At 38.7% G+C, this 20537-nt stretch overlaps 1 protein-coding gene across 3 annotated transcripts in view; it reads right to left on the bottom strand.

Annotated features, from left to right (window-relative positions):
• The window catches only part of CFAP54 (cilia and flagella associated protein 54), a 306329-nt gene that overhangs the window by 87275 nt on the left and 198517 nt on the right, over nucleotides 1-20537 (bottom strand). For all 3 annotated transcript variants that reach the window (XM_081595348.1, XM_081595350.1, XM_081595349.1), the window contains 7 exons: nucleotides 18805-18884; nucleotides 17048-17217; nucleotides 5189-5294; nucleotides 3054-3198; nucleotides 2081-2238; nucleotides 1730-1909; nucleotides 1499-1625 (listed from right to left, as the gene is read on the bottom strand). In XM_081595348.1, coding sequence (XP_081451474.1) covers nucleotides 1499-1625; nucleotides 1730-1909; nucleotides 2081-2238; nucleotides 3054-3198; nucleotides 5189-5294; nucleotides 17048-17217; nucleotides 18805-18884 — 966 coding nt within the window. The remainder of the gene's footprint in view (nucleotides 1-1498; nucleotides 1626-1729; nucleotides 1910-2080; nucleotides 2239-3053; nucleotides 3199-5188; nucleotides 5295-17047; nucleotides 17218-18804; nucleotides 18885-20537) is intronic.

Below are 20537 nucleotides of genomic sequence, written 5' to 3'. Positions count from 1 at the left end.
TTACCACTAAGCCACCAGGAAAGCCCCAGGTACAAGTTTTTTTTTTCTTTTTTAAGGCATGATTAATATAGGTTAGAACAGAGAGAGCTGTTACAAGATTTTCAGCCCTCTGAGAAAGACATCCTTGGAGCTAGAGGCACATAGCTTTGGGTCAACAGTGTCTGTGAGCTCCTGTGAAGGGTAGCAATACTGGTTTCCTAGAAGTTATATGGTAAATAATCTGCCTGCCAATGCGGGAAATGTAAGAGATGCTGATTCAATCCCTGGATCAGGAAGATCCCCTGGAGAAGGAAACGGCACTCCACTCCAGTACTCTTGCCTGGAAAATTCCATGGGCAGAGGAGCCTGTCAGGCTACAGTCCATAGGGCCACAAAAAGTCAGACACAACTGAACAACTGAGCACACACACATATACCTCTGGCTTACTGGTCTACCTTCTACAATCAGGTCCTCTCTTGGCTGGCTTCAGGCTATCTTCCAATCTATTCTTCACCCAGCAGCCAGGGTAATACTTTGAAACATAAACTGTTCCCTGATCACCTCCTCCCATTAGGCTGCCCCTACCCAACTCTGCTCTGGCTGTAATGGTCTCCTTACAGTTCTGGAATATGTCAAGTGTGTTCTGACCTCAGAACCTACAACTCACTGCTTGCTCTGCCTCCACTATGCATGACTCCACTATGCATATTCATGACTCCACTATGCATATGCATAATACTTACAGTCCAGAGTTAAATACCACCTCCCCAAAGAGGCCTTTCTATTCGGTACTTAAACAGACACCCCTTCCTTTGCTATTCTTTATCAACAGACCTTATCCACATCTTTTATAACACTAATTACAATTACATACATAAACATAATTTATCATCATATTTAAGCTTTCTAAATCCTTGCTGATTTCCTATATAGCTGTTATCAAATACAGATTTCTATAAAATATATATATTAAAATTTCTAAATATTATAAAAATGTATATTGAATAAATATTAAAATGTTTTATACAATATTTATAATATGATAAATGATATAATATTCATTCCTATATATGATTTGTTTACTTGTTTATCTCTATCTTCAAGGTTAAGAGCAGGAACTACACCTGTTTTCATCTCCAGTAGCTTCCCAGGACCTCACACGGAGGCTGGCACATGGTAGGTGATCAGATGTCTGTTCCTTCATCAGCAAAAGAAAGAACTGAGTAGATAATTGCTTTCTAACATTTCCACTATCAAGTATCCTTTCATACAAACTACTTTTCAACTAAAGGATTACACTGTGTAAATAGCTTTGTATAATCAGCTATTTAATTAAATGCCTTTGTGTACAAGGAATAACATGGCACTAATAATAATTTTTTCAACTAATTTTTAAATAAATGGAATCTGGGTATTCATAAATATTGCCCCAAATTAAATGCACTCACAAGATGGTCTGCTTGAAAATAAATTAAACTTTTTCATCAGTGTCTTGAATATATGTTTAAGTGTCCTTACCAATTCTCATTTTTGTTTTTGCCAATAACATGACGTGATGAAGATAAATATTTTTCAAAGGCAGTAATGGACTTGCATAGTCAGTGTTTGATGAAGGCAATTCAATTGTTTCTCCAAAAATTATCATCTGTAAAAGAAACATTATAATAAGTAATTAGCTAATGTGGTCTGCAATAAGAAAAAGACAGAAGAGTAAGTTTCTAAATCTTTTGGACAGTAAAGCATTCTCACCTGTTCTATAAGAATGTTGTGAGACTGAGTCAACAAATACAGTTTTTCTATTTTTGAAGAAGGAGTTTCCTTGAATTTCTCAGCTTTTGTTAAATCATCCAGCAAAAGCATGCTTCTCACCAGGGTTAAATGAGATCGAGGAGAAATAAACTCATGCCCTTCAAGCAACTGTATTACCTCCTATTAAAATAAAATTATTACGTTTGATAGTACCATTTACAATTCACTAAAACAAGAACTGGCCATATTGACTGCCATACAAGCAGCAACTTATGGAAATTTAAACTCTCTCCTTTTATTCTAACCAAAATCCTTCAGTAAATATCAATGTGAATGAGGTTGCCTTCCTACCTGAAGGCTTTTTATGATGTCTGCCTTTAAATGCTTTTCTTGTAGGCCGATAATTACAGCTTGCATCAAGAATTCAGCCTGTAGCTCCCTGTCACCTGCAGTTTTTGCCTCCACACACACTTCATTGATAAGGCTCACATAATCTGTTATATCATTTTCTAAAATAAACAAATGCAGTTACTTAAAATGCACCAAGAAAGGAGGAAACTGTATAAGCATAATATCCTCAAAGTTTATCACAGGAATATTGTATAAAACAGAGAAAAGGAAGATGCAAAGATGGAAAATAAAACTACATGAAATATTGAAAATAAATGTAATTTTGGGGGAAATACTTTAGAGTATTAAAATGCTGCAAAAGTAATAATGATATTGCATGAAATAATTTAATTTGGGAGATGGGTAGAGATGCGTAAATAGATAGATTCACATACAGATAACTACTAACCACTGCAAGCACTAATATTTGTATGTGCCAGGTTGTAATCTAAGAACTTTAGACATTTAACCCATTTATTCTGGAAATAATCCTATGAAGTAGGTACCCTATTTCTATTTTACAGAGGAGAAAACTGGGGCATAGGGGAATTAAGTGATTTGGCCAAGATTACACAGCAAGGAAGTGGTGGATAGAGTATTTGAACTCAAGGCAGGGTGGCTCCAGAAACTGCTCTCTGGACCCCTGCACCAGGCTGCCTTTCTAGATGACAGGAAGGCTTGTGCATTAGTATTCTGAAATCTCTTTGCCTGCGATGTATACATCAGTAACATATATGCCATTTTCAGTGATACAAGGGACTGCTGAAAATGATTATCCTCATTTAATATCTCAATTTTTAAAATTCTGGAAACAGATCAAGCTAAGAAGTTAGAAAATGTTAATGTCACAATAAAATACATCCCAATAAAACCTGTTACCTAAATAAAATTACATTTTTTGAAAGCTTTGATTGAAGAGATAATATATTTGTACCTTTCACGATTCCAATGCCACGAATCTGGGCAACAAACGCAGTCACCAAGGCTAAGCGGCACCTCAACCACAGATGAATGTTGAAATATTCTCGAGAATTTAGGGAAATAGGATTTAAAAAATTGTCGTCTTTACTTTCAGTTGCCTAAACAATATCAAAATGATGATTATCTTTCCATTTAAAAATGTCCAAGTTCTAGCCTAGTATTAAGTATAAGTTAAGGGAAGCATTGATACCATTTAATAGCATTACATTTTTAATTTTAGAAATTATTCTTTAGCATTCTATAAAACATAAAAGATATACAAAAAACAAGTAAAATCACTATTAACCCTGATCCTCATTTAAGTGCTTTCTTTTTTTCTGTGTACCCACTGTTGAAAACTAGATTTACAGTCTGAATTTTTTACTGCAAATATATCAACAGTTTTCATACCTTCAAAAATTTTGTGACCATTATTTTAAAGGCTGAAAAACAACAATACTGGCTAATTATTGAGTGCTTATTATGTGTCAGGGGCTGTGCTACATGCTTTATACATATTATCTCACTTAATCCTCCTGACAAGCCAAAGAGCAGTTATTGTTATTCTCTGTTTTTCAGATTCGAGAAGTGAAGCCTAGGAAGGCTAACTATTTGCTTAAACCCCATCATATTTTGGTAGAGGTTAGGATTCACACTTGTGTCTTTCTGAATTTAGAGCCCACAGTCTTAATTGACTAAGTTATATTGCTAGGTGCTGAACACATCCTGAACATATTTATGATTTACTATCCTTATTTTTTCACTTTACAAAGGAAGTGACCAATGGGAGGGAGGTGACAAAGGAACTCTTCCAGAGCTATCAATCTCAGACACTTCATCCAGAACAATGCCTCTTTGTTCTAGGAATTGCCTGCTACGCATCTCTGACAGTTCACCATCTCCAACCAGTCAGCAACATCTGTTATCAAGGAGTTGTGACCTGGACTTGATGGGGGCTAAAGTGACTGACAGGTGAGGTGCAGGGGAGCAGAGGGTGAGCGGTTCCTGGGACCAGAGTAAGAAGGGAACAGAGAACCAGGGAGAGCATCATGATTAGAATGAGAGGTCTACTACTTAGATTAGATTTACAGAAAAAAATACCTACTTATGTACCTTAATCTCGGCCTAAATGCCTGTTACTATTGAAAAGCCAAGTCATGCTTAATCTAAATCAGGGCTTCTTGACCTCAGCACGACTGACATTTGGGGCCAGATACTTGTTGTAGGGGAAATGTCGTCTGTGTTACAGGATGTTGAGCAATATCCCTGGCTTCTACCCAGTAGATGCCATTAGCACTGCCTCTAGTTAGAACAACCGCAATGTCTCTAGGCACTGCAAATGTCCCCTGGGAGGCAAAATCACCCCCAATTGACAACCACCACTCTAAGTAAATTTTCAGAATCAGATTGCTTTTAAGCATACATATTGCTTTTAATATAGTAAGAAATGAGTCAATTAGCTTTGTTTTGTAAAGACTTAGATAGTAGAAATTTTATTAGTAAAGCTTAATCTTTATTTTATTCATTTTAAAATGAGCAAAGGTTTAGTGTACTGAATCTTTATATTTTAATCCTAAACAACCCTGTATTATTAAATTACTTGGTCTAATTGAAGTCCATAAAATTTTGAAGAATGTGAGACACCAGTTGCCATATAGATTTGAGAGCTTAAGTGCAGAAGAATCTAATTGTGAGAAATTCAAGATGGAAAACAGCACATGTGTCACACTGGTAATGCTAAAGAAGAAATATAATCGAAAGTGAAATGAAGACCAAGTATTGTGAAACAACTTCATTTACTGGTGACACCAGATCTAGAAGACTAGAATGATATATCTGGTGGGACTTCAGTCACTATTACATCCAAGTCCATCAGTTCCTAAATGAGACTACATAGCTCTTTAAAAAAATTTTAAGGAACTTGCCCAAGGTATACTCACCAATAAATAGCATCAACATGGGACTTAAACACAGATCTTGTTACTCTGAACTCAATGTTTTCAGTACTTTACCCCTTTTGTTTCATTTAAATAATGAGACAATGTCCTAGTATGCCAATAATTATTCCATAATAAGTATTATAAGGATAAACATTAAATTCATACATACATAACTTCCTGGAGAGGTGTAATTCTCTGAGTCATCTTCTACTACCTTCTTTTTAAAAAGTTTTGAATCCTGGAGAAGTTTAAGTGTGGAAAATACTATTGCAGCACTAAAATAGAGAATATAATTTAAACATTATTAGTATTACACTTGTGGCATTTGTACCTTATTTCCTAAGTCTCTTCCTCCAAAAAAACCCTCCCCATATTCCCACCCACTCCCCCCTAAAACTATTAGGTGCCCTGTCTGTGTGCCCTAGTGTGGTCTTAATCACAAGCTGGTACTTATCACATTATTTAACTGCCTGCAAACCGCTATATAGTCTCAGCTAATTTATCTTATTCCTTGTTGAAATCCAGCATCTAGTGGCTCAGACACAATAGAAGTTAAAAAATATTTTTAAATGAAAACTGTGAACAAAAGAATGAATGTTTCCAAGATCTAAAACAAATTTACTCACACACTCATTAATAAAATGAGCATAGATGTATTTTCCATATATCAGAATATGGTTCTCCAGGTTTTTTTGATGCCATAAAACTGTGTTGCTTAATGCTATGCACTTGGAAACTCTTAAGGAAAATTTTTGCTCAATCAGTATCTAGCAGTGCCAAGAGGTAAATGTACTTAATGAAGAAAATAGAAGCCAGGAAATAGGAACTCTTCTCACTTGTTGTTGCCCAGGATGTAAGTTTTTCTTCACTTTAAACCATCCCATCCTCTTTCCCTGTATGATGATATACATATAATTGATGTCACACTTTTTCAAAATATTTTAATAATATATGTCAACAGGCCTTCTCATTTGAAAATCTAGACCAAAACAAAATTCAAATGCAGAATAATCTACCTGACAATGCTTGTTGTTATGCTACTTTATACACAGAAAGACTGGATGAAAGCCAATGAACAATATATCTATTTATCTAATTGCTCACTTGATATCTCCACTTGAATAGTGAATAACAATCACATTTAAGAGGTGTTATGGGCTAAACTGTGTTGAGGTCCTAACCCTCTGTGCTTCAGCACGCATTCTGACCTGGAAATAGAGTCTTGACAGAGGTAAACAAGCTAAAATAAGGTCATTGGGGTGGACCCTATGTATGTGCTACGTGCTGTGCTAAGTCGCATCAGTCATGTCTGACTTTTTGCGACCCTATGGACTATAGCCTGCCAGGCTCCTCCGTCCATGGAATTTTCCAGGCAGGAATACTGGAGACGGTTGCCATTTCCTTCTCCAGGGGATCTTCCTGACCCAGGGATCGAATCCGTGTCTCTTACGTCTCCTGCATTGGCAAGTGGGTTCTTTACCACTAGTGTTACCTGGAAAACCCCATTCCAATATAACCAGTGTCCTTACAAATGGGGGGAATTTGGACAGAAAAACAGACATGGACAGAGAAACAGACATGCCCAGAGGGAAGTTGATGTGAAAACACAGAGGGAGAAGGCAGCCCGTGACTGGAGTGATGCATCTACACGATGTGGAACACCAAAGATTTCTGGCAAACACCAGAAGCAACAAGAGGTGAGGAAGGGCTCCCTCCAGAACTGTCAAAAAGAGTGGGGTCCTGCCAAAGCCCTGATTTTTGTACAGTCAGCCTCCAGAACTGTGAGACAATAAAATTCTGTTGTCTTAAGACCCAGTCTTGGGTACTTTGTTATACTAGCCCTAGGAAACTTGTTGCTGTTCAGTCGCCCAGTCATGTCCGACTCTTTGTGACCCTATGGACTGCAGCACGCCAGGCCTCCCTGTCCCTCACCATCTCCCGGGGTTTGCCCAAATTCATGTTTGTTGCATCAGTGATGCTGTCCAGCCATCTCATCCTCTGACGCCCTCTTCTCCTTCTGCCCTTGGGAGGAGGGAATAGCAAATCTTCTGCCCACTGGAGGAGGGAATGGCAAACCACCCCAGTACAGATGCTGTGAGAACCTCATGAACTGTATAAAAGGCCTAGGAAACTAAAATGGGTTAAAAGCAGAGCCCCTTGCTTCCACCTCCTCCACCAAACCTACTCCTCCTTCCTGTTCTCTACCCCAGATCAAGAGCCCAGTATCACCACTGCTTCCCCTTTGCCTCACACTCCATGTTCGATCTGTCAACAAGTTCTGTCAGCTTCACCTTCAAATCTGGATACTATCCAGCAGCTCCTTCCTTCCTTCACTGCTACTGCTAATGCCTCCATCCAAGCCACCAACATCTCCAGGCCAGACAGCTGTGGGAACTTCCTGGCCAGCCTGTCTGATATGACTCCCACCCCTGTGGTCCTGATCTCTATCCAGTGGCCACATAGATATCTCTTCAAGATGTAAATTAGATCATGTCATTTCCCAGGTCCTCCTTCCAGAAGCCTCCCTGGCTGTGGTCAGTACACCATCTCCTTTGGGTCAGTTAGTGAGGTTTCTGGCCAAGAAACCAGCTTCATCAGGGTCCAGGGATACTTCTAAGAAGGATAGTCTCTGTGTATAGGCTCCCAGGGTATGTACATATGCTCAGATCTTCACTACATTTTAAAGCCTTTTTTTTTTTTGCTATGCATCCACATGTTGTATTAAAAGATATCCTCTCTCTCATCTTCCCTCAATTTTTTTTAAAATGGTAACTGGTATTTACTGTGTTTACCACATGCCAGGTGCTATGTTAAGTGCTTTCTGTGAATTAATTGACTTAGACCCCACCACAAACCTACAAAGTATGTATTATTATCATCCTTATTTGATAGATGAGTTAATTGAGACCCAGAAATATTAAATGGCTTGCCTAAGGTGACTCAATGGACTTGAGTTTGAGCAAACTCCAGCAGATAGTGAAGGACAGGGAAGGCTGGCATGCTGCAGTCCATGGAGCCGCAAAGAGTCACACACGACTGAGCGACTGAACAACAAAAGTGACTCACGTAAAAAGGGGAGGTAGGATCAGAACCCAGGCCACTGGAGCCTGCAGCATTCTCAGATTCATCATTCTGCTATAATGTGGCCTCTTCCTTTTTATAATTCTAACACATCGCGTTTTGTTTATCCTGGCACAGTGTTACTTGGTCCCACATTTATGTTACTATCTGATTATTGTTGACTGTACCTTGCACAATATAAAAGGCCCTCTTTGTCCCGTTTTTTAATGTTTTTTGCCTTGCATTCTACTCAGTAAGCTTCATTAAATGGGGTTATCTTAAGGATATTAAATGAGGTACTTAGTCTTTTATACGCTCAAAAATACGTATTGAGCACCTGCTATGGGCCAGAAGCAAATCTAGGGGTTATGGATACAGTCCCTGACCTCACAGAGTTGACATTCTATTCAGAGCAGGATGTTCTCAGCAAAGACGAGTGCTCAGCAAACAGACTGTATTCAGTGCATCCTTGCTATAATCCTCTTAGCTGTCATTGCTGCCAAGTCGCTTCAGTTGTGTCCGACTCTGTGCGACCCCACAGACGGCAGCCCACCAGGCTCCCTCGTCCCTGAGATTCTCCAGGCAAGAACACTGGAGTGGGCTGCCATTTCCTTCTCCAATGCATCAAAGTGAAAAGTGAAAGTGAAGTCGCTCAGTCATGTCCGACTCTTAGCGACCCCATGGACTGCAGCGTATCAGGCTCCTCCATCCATGGGATTTTCCAGGCAAGAGTACTGCAGTGGGGAGCCATTGCCTTATTGATGTATAAAGTTGGACAGGGAAAATGCGAGGACTAAATTGATTTTTTTTCTGAGTTGTTAACCAGCATCAAAGCTTTTCAGCCATTACTGAACTTCAAACTCTCAGGATTTTACTCGGTCATTAAACTGGTTTAAATACTTGTATTTTCTAAAATATGGCTTGTGATTATCTAAACTTACTAGTTTTTTTTTTTTTAATTGGAGGCTAATTACTTTACAATATAGTGGTGGTTTTTAGTTTTTTAAAAAAAATTAAAATCAAACAAGCAAGCAAGAAACAAAAAAAAAACATAATGTTGATGGGATTTGTGTACAGGTACAGAATCTCCTCTCCCCTACACCCTTCCTCCTTGAAGGCTACATACACATTTCTAAGGCACTCTGTTTATTGAGTAGCTTCAGAGTTAGCACAGGATAGCAACTAGAGACCTTGGAAGAAGAAAACAGTGCTTATCTCACTCTTCTGATCTGAAGGCCTAATTCTGATTTCAAGAGAAATGAGATACAAGGTTTGGAATCTTGCAAACCCCAAAACTTAGTGAATAAAATATAAACATACTGGTATGTCTTAATCCACCTGGTATTGCTTAGTTGCACAATGGAAAACTTCTAGTTGCTCCTCTGCACTAGGCAGACAGAAGGTACAGGAGGATTACTGACTATAAACAGCCTGAATCCCAATAGAAGGACATTTCATTCTGACACAAAATTAAAAGGCTCAACTGTTATCCGATTTAGACAATAAATTAAATACAAAGGAGAATAGAAAGGAACATTTAAAAAAAGAAGACAGGATTCTGAAATACAGAGGCAGCCTTGAAAGGAGTAGAAATACAGTTTGCGTAACTTTGATCCCATTTATTTCTTATTAACATTCATGACAAAAATGGTCAGTTTGTTCCCATAAAATCTATGTGGCTCACTCCACCTGTCACCTGAGGGAACGTGCCTTTCAATTTCCTTGACACATAATTTTATTAGAAGAATCATGAAATGTCAAGCTAACCATCATTTGGAAAAGGGACTGTCCAACACTCTCAGCAGCGCCCAAACAGAAGCTCACAGAGGGTGAAGTTCACCTGCAAAAACACATTCATCCTGACAGTAGGCCTCCCCAAGTGACAATGCTGTCACTAACAGCCAGCAATAGCAAAGTTTTTGCAGGTTTTGTCCCAAGGGCCTGGCTCATGGACTTAAAATTGGTACGATTCTGGTATACTTGCATATTATTTGCATACATCTATCTGGTTATCAAATTAAAGTTCTGTTGTGACATTCCTTTCTATGCTATTTTGTAATGTTTAGTTTCTTATTTCATTCTTCTTAACTAAAGAAAAAAAAAAATCACTCTTATCCTCCATACTAAAAGGGTATATATAAGACATGTAGAGAGCTGGGGAAACAAAGAAAGTAGGAGACAAGAAATATTTTCCACAGTTGCTATTGCTCTCTGAGAAACAGTTTGGAGAAAACAGTTCCATTTGCCACCATGGGAAATCATATATTCATTATTTTCCATATATAGATATACATATATATTCTATATGGTGGTAACACATATAGTCATATATATAATATACATTAAGATATATAAATATTTTCTAAATATGTATTTACATATTATATATTCAAATCATTTATTTTCTATAGGAAATAATATAGTAAAAGTTCCTTTGTCCTCAAACTTCAGTGGTGAAAATGGTGTATTATTATGTGTACTTAGTCACTCATTCGTGTCTGACTCTTTGCAACCCTTTGGACTGTAACCCACCAGGCTCCTCTGTCCATAGAATTTCCCAGGCAAGAATGTTGGAGTGGGTTGCTCATTTCTTCCTCCAGGGGAATCTTAGCAGCACCCCAGGGATCAAAGCCATGTCTCCTGTGTTGTCTCCTGCATTGCAGGCCGATTCTTTACCCACTGAGCCATGTAAGCCTATTTTAACCAACTACCAGTGCAATTTAAAGATAGTTACAAATGCAGCAGTACTTTAAACCAGTGGGTCCCAAGTTTTTTTTTAATCTCAACACCCATTTACATTCTTGAAAATTATTAAGAACCATCAAAGAGCTCTATCAATATTTACCATATTGGAAATTAAATTGAGTCATGTTTAAATTCATTAACATTTACTAATTCATTTAAAAATAAAAACTCATTACATCTTAATATAAATAATGTATTTTATGGAAAATATATTTTCAAAAACAAAATATAGTGAGAAAGATGCCATTGTTTTTGCATTTTGCAAATCTCTGTAATATCTGACTTGAAAAGAGAAAATCTACTGAGTAGAAGACTAGTCAGTCTGTTGTAACATAATGTTTGGTTGAAGTACAGAAGACTAGGCCTCACACAGATAATGACTGGACATGGGAGGAGTATTTTAAGAGCCTCTTCAAATAATTGTGAATATTCTTCCTTGATACTATACCAACATGTGACAAATGATATGCTTAGTCGCTCAATCATGTCAGACTCTTTGTGCCCCCATGAATGGTAGCCTGCCAGGCTCCTCTGTCCATGGGGATTTTCCAAGCAAGAATACTGGAGTACATTGCTGTGCCCTCCTTCAGGGGATCTTCCCAACCCAGGGATCGAACCCAGGCCTCCCACATTGCAGGTGGATTCTTGTCTGAGCCACCATGGAAGCCCAACAAATTATAGTTTCTTAAGTTTGTTGCTATGTGAAATGTAATACCATCCACTGATGCACTTTTCCTACTCAGTTACATGAAAACCTAATGGTCTTTCTTGTTAACCAGGATTTGGGAACATCATGTATGGTCATACAGATCCCCTTGATGTTGAAGCATTTCATTACACAATTGTTACAAAACAATGCCCCTTAATGTTACCGCCAGTCTCATCCAAAAAATCTAAGCATTAGAAAACTGTCAAGCTCATGATGGCAAATACAAATTTTCCAAAACTTCAATTTTCTCATGCAAGTTTAGATTTTATCACTGGCAACAAAAACTATTAGTTGTTTTCCTAGAAATGGCATGTTCATTTCACTCATTTTCAACAAAATGCCTGTCTTCCTCAAGACAGCCATCAGGCTGCGCTACGCAGTGGAAGTGCTTGAAGTACACTTCCCACTTAATATATTCCCATAGATTATTACAAATTTATTTAAGAATAGGTATTTATGAATGTAACAGATTCTTCTGCTTCAGCAAAAGCATTCTTAAGTGAATCTGCCTTGTGTTTTTTAATCGCAAGCATGCAGCAGTGAAGAACAGAAGGACAACTATTTCGCTTTGGTGTCACTGCTTTGATTCATGGTGAGCTGATGGAAGTTTTACCACTGCTGCTTTTGCAGCATCAGTTGCAAATAACAACACACAGAAAAGGCAAACAACATCTTTGTTTTAAAAACTATTATATACATAGGTTACTATGTTATAAACTACTATAAAAATAGTTCTAACCTCACAGACCTCCCTGAAAGAGTCTCAGGAACATCCAGATATCTGCAGACCACATTTGAGAATCACTGCCCCAAACAGACTTTATGGATTTTCATCGCTGCTTAGAAACCACAAAAATTTATAAATTCCCCTAAACCTGTACTGTCTCTAACATAAAATCAAATTTAGATGTGGACTCAGTGGAGCCCGGCGAGCTACAGTCCATGAGGTTGCAATTTAGCGACTGAACAACAACCATGGAAAGCCTTCAATCGAGGCTTACAATGATGAGACGATTGTATGTTACCAATCTAAGCACAAGCAAAGGGGGGTTTCTGCTGAACTGACTTCCCCTTTGCGAAGGCTGCAGGAGTGCTTCTCCTGTTTAAAGAGAAAGGCCATCTAAAAAATTAAGTCCCTTTCCAAATTCTGGATCCAATGCATAGAACCTAATGCACAGAATTTCAGTATACTGAGAAAGGAGAGGGAAAAAAAAATGTTTCCATCTAATTTGATCATTTCTTCTTTTCATTCAATGATTATATTTTTTCAGTTCTAAAATCTCTATTTAGTTTTTTTTCCCCTAAATTCACCTATTCCTTTTATAATCTTGCCTCATTCTCTTCCATCCTTCACATCTTTGAACAGTTCATTTCTTGGGCTGCAAAGTCTGCCATTTATTGTCTGCTCTCTTCTGAGGCTGTTTCTGCATTTGGTTTATGATATTTGACTCTGTGCTAACTTTACCAGCAGTTATTTTCCATAGGAGTCCTGCATTTCCTAAGTTAATCTCTATGAGACAACTTTGCTTTGTCTCTGCTCCAGCTTTGTGATGTCAAGACCAGTTTCAAGTTAATTTCTCAAGGTTTCTGCATTTCATTGTCAGTGCTAGTTTGGACCCTGTACTTGCCAAAAGCATCCATCTGAGGAACTTATTTGTCTTGGGTTACTCTTTTTCCAACTATACTCAGGGCAGGCAGCAAGCAGCTTCCTGGCTAGTCCCCAGAGACCTTTCTGAAATCCCAAGCTAGGGGATAATTTTATTCTGTATTAGAGAAACAGAGAAGACTGGACTGGGATCCTAGCCTACTGTGTACAAATTATATCAGAACATCAAATTCACTCTCTCTACTGGGTCATTTTCATCAGTATATAATACATTATTGTTGCTCTCATCTCAAAAAAACTTGTCTTGATCCTACTTCTACCAACTTCACCCTATTCCTCTACTTCCCTTTACATGAAAATTCCTCTAAAGAATCATCGTTACTTGCGTGCTCCAGTTTCTCTCCTCCCATGTTATCATAAAACCACTCTAAACATGCTCTCTTTCCCCATTACCTTCTAAAATTACTCCTGTCAAAGTACAAAGTACTGGTGATGTCCATGTTTATAAATCATCCAATTGCCAATTCTCTGTTCTCATCTCAATCTACCTGGAGCTCTTGGCACAGCTGATCACTCCATTCTCCTTGACACACTTTCTTCACGTGGATTTCCGGATTTCATAATCTCTTGGTTTTTTGTTTTGTCTTGTTTTGTTTTACTAGTCATTTCTTCTCAGTTTCCCTGGTTGGTTCCTCATTTTCTCCCCAATCTTTTACCATGCCCAACCCTCAGTCCTTGGTCCTTTTCTTTCATTCATCTATTCACACTCCCTAAGGAATCTCATTCATTATAAAAGCTTTTTTTTTTCATTTACTTTACAATATTGCATTGGTTTTGCCATACATTGACATGAATCCACCATGGGTGTACATGTGTTCCCCTTCCAGAACCTCCCTCCCACCTCCCTCCCCACCCCATCCCTCTGGGTCATCCCAGTGCACCAGCCCCAAGCACCCTGTATCATGCATCGAACCTGGACTGGCGATTCGTTTCACATATGATAAGCATGCTTCCATGCCATTCTCCCATATCATCCCGCCCTCGCTCTCTCCCATAGAGTCCAAAAGACTATTCTATACATCTGTGTCTCTTTTGCTGTCTCACATACAGGGTTATCTTTACCAACTTTCTAAATTCCATATATATGCGTTAGTATACTGTATTGGTGTTTTTCTTTCTGGCTTACTTCACTCTGTATAATAGGCTCCAGTTTCATCCACCTCATTAGAACTGATTAGAATGTATTCTTTTTAATGGCTGAGTAATATTCCACTGTGTATATGCACCACAGCTTCCTTATCCATTCGTCTGCTGATGGACATCTAGGTTGCTTCCATGTCCTGGCTATTATTAACAGTGCTGCGATGAACATTGGGGTACGAGTTTTAAGGGACTTCCCTGGTGGTCCAGTAACTAAGATTCTGCTGCATTCCCAATGCAGGGGGCCCAGGTTCAATCTCTGGTCAGGGAACTAGATCCTACATGCCCCACACCACAACTAAGACCTGGGGCAGCCAAACAAATAAATAAATACATATTTTAAAAAACAGAGGCTTTAAATACTGTCTATATTCTAAAGACTCCAAGAATATTTGACATTGCCAATTGTACCTCAAAGGGACATCTCAATCTAAACACGTACAAAATGTAACTTCAGATCTTTCCCCTAAATAAGCTGAACCTCTGTAGTCTTCCCCATTTTGGTGAGGGACAATTTCTTTTGTAACTCCTCTCTTTTTTCTCACTACTCTACAGCTAATGCATCAGCAGATTCTAATGGCTCTACTTTCAAAATATACCCAGAATTCAATGACTTATCACCACCCTCAGTGCTACTACCATTTTCAGAACCACTAACATCTTTCTTCTTATTATAACAGCTTCCCCAGCTGATCTCCCTCTTTCAAACCCTTTCTCTCTTACAATCAATTCTCCACCTAACAACTGGAGTCATCCCTTGGAAGTGAAAATCAGATCATGTCATTCTTCTGCTCAAAACAATATAATGACTCCCTAGCTCCCTCAGAGGAAAAGTCAGTCTTCTCCCTGGCCACAAGACCCTTTATGATCTGCCTCCCCCTCCAAGTACAACTTTGAGGATCTCTGAAAACTCTCACTTGCTCCTTTCTAGCCACAAGAGACCTTATACTATCCCTCAAAAGTGTATCAGGCATGTTCCCACAGCCTGCAACACTCTGTCTACAGGTATTTGCATGGACAACTCCCATGTTTATTTGTTCAGATGTCACCTCATCAATAAAGTCTACCCTGACCACCCCAGATTTGGGTTATATGTCAACACTGATGCCAAGCACATCAAGAAGACTATGAAGAGGTTGATTACTTCCATAGGGAAACTATCCAGGAAGAGCACAGCAACCTCCTAAACAGGTTGAAAATGTCTAAAGAGAAAGGTATGGCAACCCACTCCAGTACTCTTGCCTGGAAAATCCCATGGATGGAGGAGTCTGGTAGGCTGCAGTCCATGGGGTCACTAAGAGTCGGACATGACTGAGCGACTTCACTTTCACTTTTCACTTTCATGCATTGGAGAAGGAAACAGCAACCCACTCCAGTGTTCTTGCCTGGAGAATCCCAGGGACGGGAGCCTGGTGGGCTGCCGTCTATGGGGTCGCACAGAGTCGGACACGACTAAAGCGACTTAGCAGCAGCAGCATACAGTTTACCTAACTGTTAGCTTTACAGTTTATTGTCAGCCTGTTTATCTTCTATTAGATTATAAACTCCATGAGGGTAGGATTTTTGTCAATATTGTTACGTATTTTTTGTCTACTGGGGTATAGAACTTAGGACTGTGCCTAGCATATTGTAGATGCCCCTAAATTATTTTTTGAATGAATGAACGAATGTTAATATAAGAAATTTGCTCATTATTGAAAAAAGCACTATTGAAAGTATACTCATGATAGAGGTGATTATCATAACTGATATGGGAAGCTCTTTAAAGTATATTTCTATATTACTCAATATTAAAAAATCATTGAGAAGTATTTTAACTACTCAAGTGTTTATATGTCTATGAGATTTTGAATACAGAAACTATATTCTATTCATCTTTGTATCCTCAGTGTCTAGATCAGAGCCCAAGAAAGAGGTAGTCAGCAGATGAAAGAAAGTGAAAAGTGATCTAATCTGTCTCCCACACTGCAGACAGGTGGGAGAAGCCCCAGGTGGCACTAGTGGTAAAGAACTCGCCTGCCAATGCAGGAGACATAAGGGATGTGGTTAGGATCCCTGGGTCAGGAAGATCCCCTGCAGGAGGACATGACAACCCATTCCAGTATTCTCGCCTGGACAGTCCCACGGACAGAGGAGCCTGGCAAGCTACCATCCATAGGGTTACAAAGAATCAGACACGACTGAAGCGACTTGGCATGTCAACAGATACTGATCACTATGTATGAATCAATCAATGAACAAATGAAAGGAAAAATCTGACATTAGCAATTGCATCACATTTAAAAAATCTGCCACCTCCAGTAGTTTATTCAGTGGTTCAGGACAGCATAGTTAATAGTAACTTTTTAAAAGTAGAGTTAATTTTTTAATATTGTTATTGGTTTTTCATTGTTATTGGTTGGAAAAAACACTCCATAGGTGTTATTTGTAAAATGCTATAAAGAATTTAGATTATGCCTTTTAAAAAAATAGATTAATTTTTAAAAGGAGAGGTCTGTGAATTTGCTAATGTTTGACATAAAACATCTGAGCTATGTGCTTTAATAAACCAACTCATTTTTTGAGGACTATAGTTGTAAGTAACATGTGAAAAAAAACCGTGAATCGTAAGTCTGCTCTATTAATCTAGGAATTTATGAAGCTTACATAAAATTGAGATATAGTGAACAAATCAGGGTGAGGAAGAAACTGTGTGTGCAGATACTCGCCTATATGCTGCCCGGTGTCTCTGCAGGGCAATGGCAGCCAGCTGTAGTCTGACCTCCACCACAATCTCCAGCTCACCAGCAGAACACTGAGAGAGGTCCTTATGGCTTGGATGTTCCATCTCTGACAGAAGGGTGTTGAGCCTGTCTTCAGCTTCTGTCAGTAAAATTGACTAAAGAAAGAATACCACGCAGTCACACAAGTTCAGACATAATACAAACCATGTCTCATCCTTACTCAGCAAATATTTTTTACTTACTAAAAAGTAACAATGAATGGAAGAGCAAAAAGGAAATCTGAACAAAATCATCAGAGAAGAGAGCTCAGTGAACAGGAAAAGGTAGCAGAGAATGAAAAGGGAAGTAATGGCAGGAGTAAGGTGCAGGACAGTTACCCTTTATTGCACACACAGCTGATGTCCATACTTGCTTATTCACAGTAGCTGTGTTCTAGAAAGTTGCTGCCAACACTGAGTCAGTGAATGCTGAAGCATTACTCTTAGGGGAAATACAGGGATAGATTCCTACAAGCCTCTGGTCACACCATTTTTGTCAGCTGATCAATATGTAATCTTGTTTAATGTATGTCTATGTTTAAAGACACATAATTCAATATATAGTGTAGATTCATTAACCCTGAACTCACAGCCAGGAGCTCTATAACTCATGCATGACTGAAGCTTGTCTAACACACACATGTTCTCCAAAAGGCACATCACAGCCTTCTTAGGATCACTACACAGCACTTCAGCCTATGCTTAGGGGCCATTTCAAATAGTGAAATGACAAAACCCCCACAAAAATGTGAAAAGTTTGGCAATAAATAGACCATGAAAAGGGATACTTATTTATAGTATGAGAGTGGAAACAAAAAGTCACCATTGTCTTGTTCAACTCAGCTGAGAATGTGCATGTCAGAAATCAAATTCTTCTATGGTCTGTGCAGGTCCCCAAATGACCACCAAAGAGCCAAGAGTATTGATTTGGAGGTTACAAGTAAATTTTAGCAGATAAGCAAATCAGCAAATACTGAACCTGTAAACAATGAGGATCAACTGTATTTCAAATTAAACTATGCTTATCTAACTTGTGAAGATAACAAGATTTTACAGTGGACAATCAGTACTAATTAGCAACCCGATGTAGCAAAAGAGAAAGAGCCCAACCAAACTTTCAAGGAACAGGTCTTTGAAGACTTGTTTGTATAGGGCAGTAAATACTATATAAGGACTAGGGTAATTTAGTATAATGGTTAAGAACATGATCTGTATTTTATCAGTTATATGGCATTAGTGAATTTCTTACTGTCAGCCTCAATTTATTCATGGTTCAGCACAATATAGTTCAAAAATGATTAACAGGTACATCACAGAGTTGTGATAATTAAATATAATGCAAAGTGCCTGTCATGTATAATAGTAAGCACTGAATAAATGGTTCTGTTGTTGTTGCTGTTGTGAATCACTGTTATGATTAGGAGATGCCAAATAGGGTATGGAAAGCTTAGATCCCATCAAATAATAAATCTTATTTTCCACAGCAACTTAATTGAGTTAAAAGGTCAAAGTCTGACACCACTCAGCATCTGCTTTTCTCATGGGGAGTAGACCCATCTCTGGCCCCAACCCATGCTTGGGAAAGAAAAGCTAACAGATTTCCCAACAGTAAGCACCAACCTGAAAGTTGGTCTGGCCAGGGCCGAAGAGTGGGAATTTTGGCAACTGCTTCACTATGATTTGAGAATTTTTTTTTAAACTTACCTTTAGTGTGCCAAGAGCAAAGTCCTCTTTCAATTTTGTCAGATGACAAAGTGAGCCTCCCTCATCCTTAAAACACATCTCTACAAAACACAACATTTTGGAAGAACTACATGTATCTATGGTTAGCTTAAATGTGAATTCTAATTTATAAAACTCATCATTAGTTGGAAATTTTAATGTTTAAAAAACAACCACAATGATAATTAGAAATATATTGCTATATACAATGGTCCTCAAATATCATACATTAGAAGACTACAGCTGATTCTTAAAACAAATTGTGTGTGTGTGTGTCAGTTGCACAGTCGTGTCCAACTCTATGACTCCATGGAGTAGCCCACCAGGCTCCTCTGTCCAAGGGATTCTCCAGGCAAGAATACTGGAGTGCATTGCCATTTCCTCCTCCAAGACAATTTTGAAAGGATCCTTCATATGTTTCTTGATGCCATTCAAGTTAATCAACTATTGATACAAGTCATGGTTCCTCACCTGGAATCCTATAAGGTTCTCAAAGTATTTTGAGTTCTAGATGTTTATAATATCTCAGTAAGATCTCCTTAGAGGTGTCAGTACAGCTGATCTGCACCAGCCCCTCACTCTAAAACCAGAGAGTGAGACCATTTGGAACAGCACAACCTACAATCCTCAAACATCTTGACATTCCTACCTACAAAGCCAGCCCTCATTCTGAGCAAGGGAGAACTGAGACAATTTAGATTGCAGTCTTTGCCTGCTTTAGTAAGCCTAGCTTCTAGACTACAGGAGGGAGGAAAATGACAAGTCCGTATTTGACTAGGAATTAATGCACAAATGACCCACGTAAAGAGGCTAAGTTTGCCAAGTGGAAGAGGGAGTCCAGAATAACATGGAACTGAACACTCTTGACTTCCTCCCTACTTCCAACTTCAACCTACCTGGCTCATCTCCTAAATTAGGAGGCTCTGGAGCTAGGGGGTCAGCTGAGGATGAGGGAGGGCCCAGAAGAAAGATCTGGGATGTGGTCTTCTTCCCTAAGAGAAAATGCGAGAGAGACAAGGATAGAAGACAAATGCCTGGAGGTTGGTATGGAGAAACCCTGGGAAGAGTCTGACCCACATCTTCCTCTGGCCCTCTCTGCCCCTGAGCAGCACTCCCCTGTTGTATTAGGCCTCTCCCTCTTGGGGGCTCTAAATAACAGACGATGTTTTCACTGGCAGTCAGTTCCTGATCTGTTGGCCTTAAGCATATATGTGAAAGTGTTAGTCGCTCAGTCGTATCCAACTCTTTGTGATCCCATGGACTGTAGCCCACCAGGCTCCTCTGTCCACAGGATTATCAAGGCAAGAATACTGGAGTGGGTTGCCATTTCCTTCTCCACAGTTGGCCTTACCATACCTGAATAATGATAAAACTTACACTTTAAAACAGAGGTCAATATTATTCTGATACCAAAACTAGACAAAGACATCATAAGAAAAAAAGAAAAAACTACACAATACATCATATGAATATGGATGCAAAAATCTTTAAGAGAATCCTAGAAAACAATCCAGGAATATATAAAAATATTTTACACCATGACCAGTGGGATTTATCTCAAGAAAGCAAGGATGATCAAACACTCAAAAATCAACCAATACACCTTATTGATAGAATACAAAATAAAAAACATATAATCATCTTAATAGACACAGGAAAGACATTTAATAAAATCTAACACCATATTTAACTTATGTGCAGAGTACATCATGCAA

This window comes from Giraffa tippelskirchi, chromosome 4 (assembly GCF_054371585.1).
Source record: "Giraffa tippelskirchi isolate mGirTip1 chromosome 4, T2T-mGirTip1v1.2.pri, whole genome shotgun sequence".
Classification (NCBI taxonomy): Eukaryota; Metazoa; Chordata; class Mammalia; order Artiodactyla; family Giraffidae; genus Giraffa; species Giraffa tippelskirchi.
This window is presented reverse-complemented; position numbering and strand designations above follow the sequence as displayed.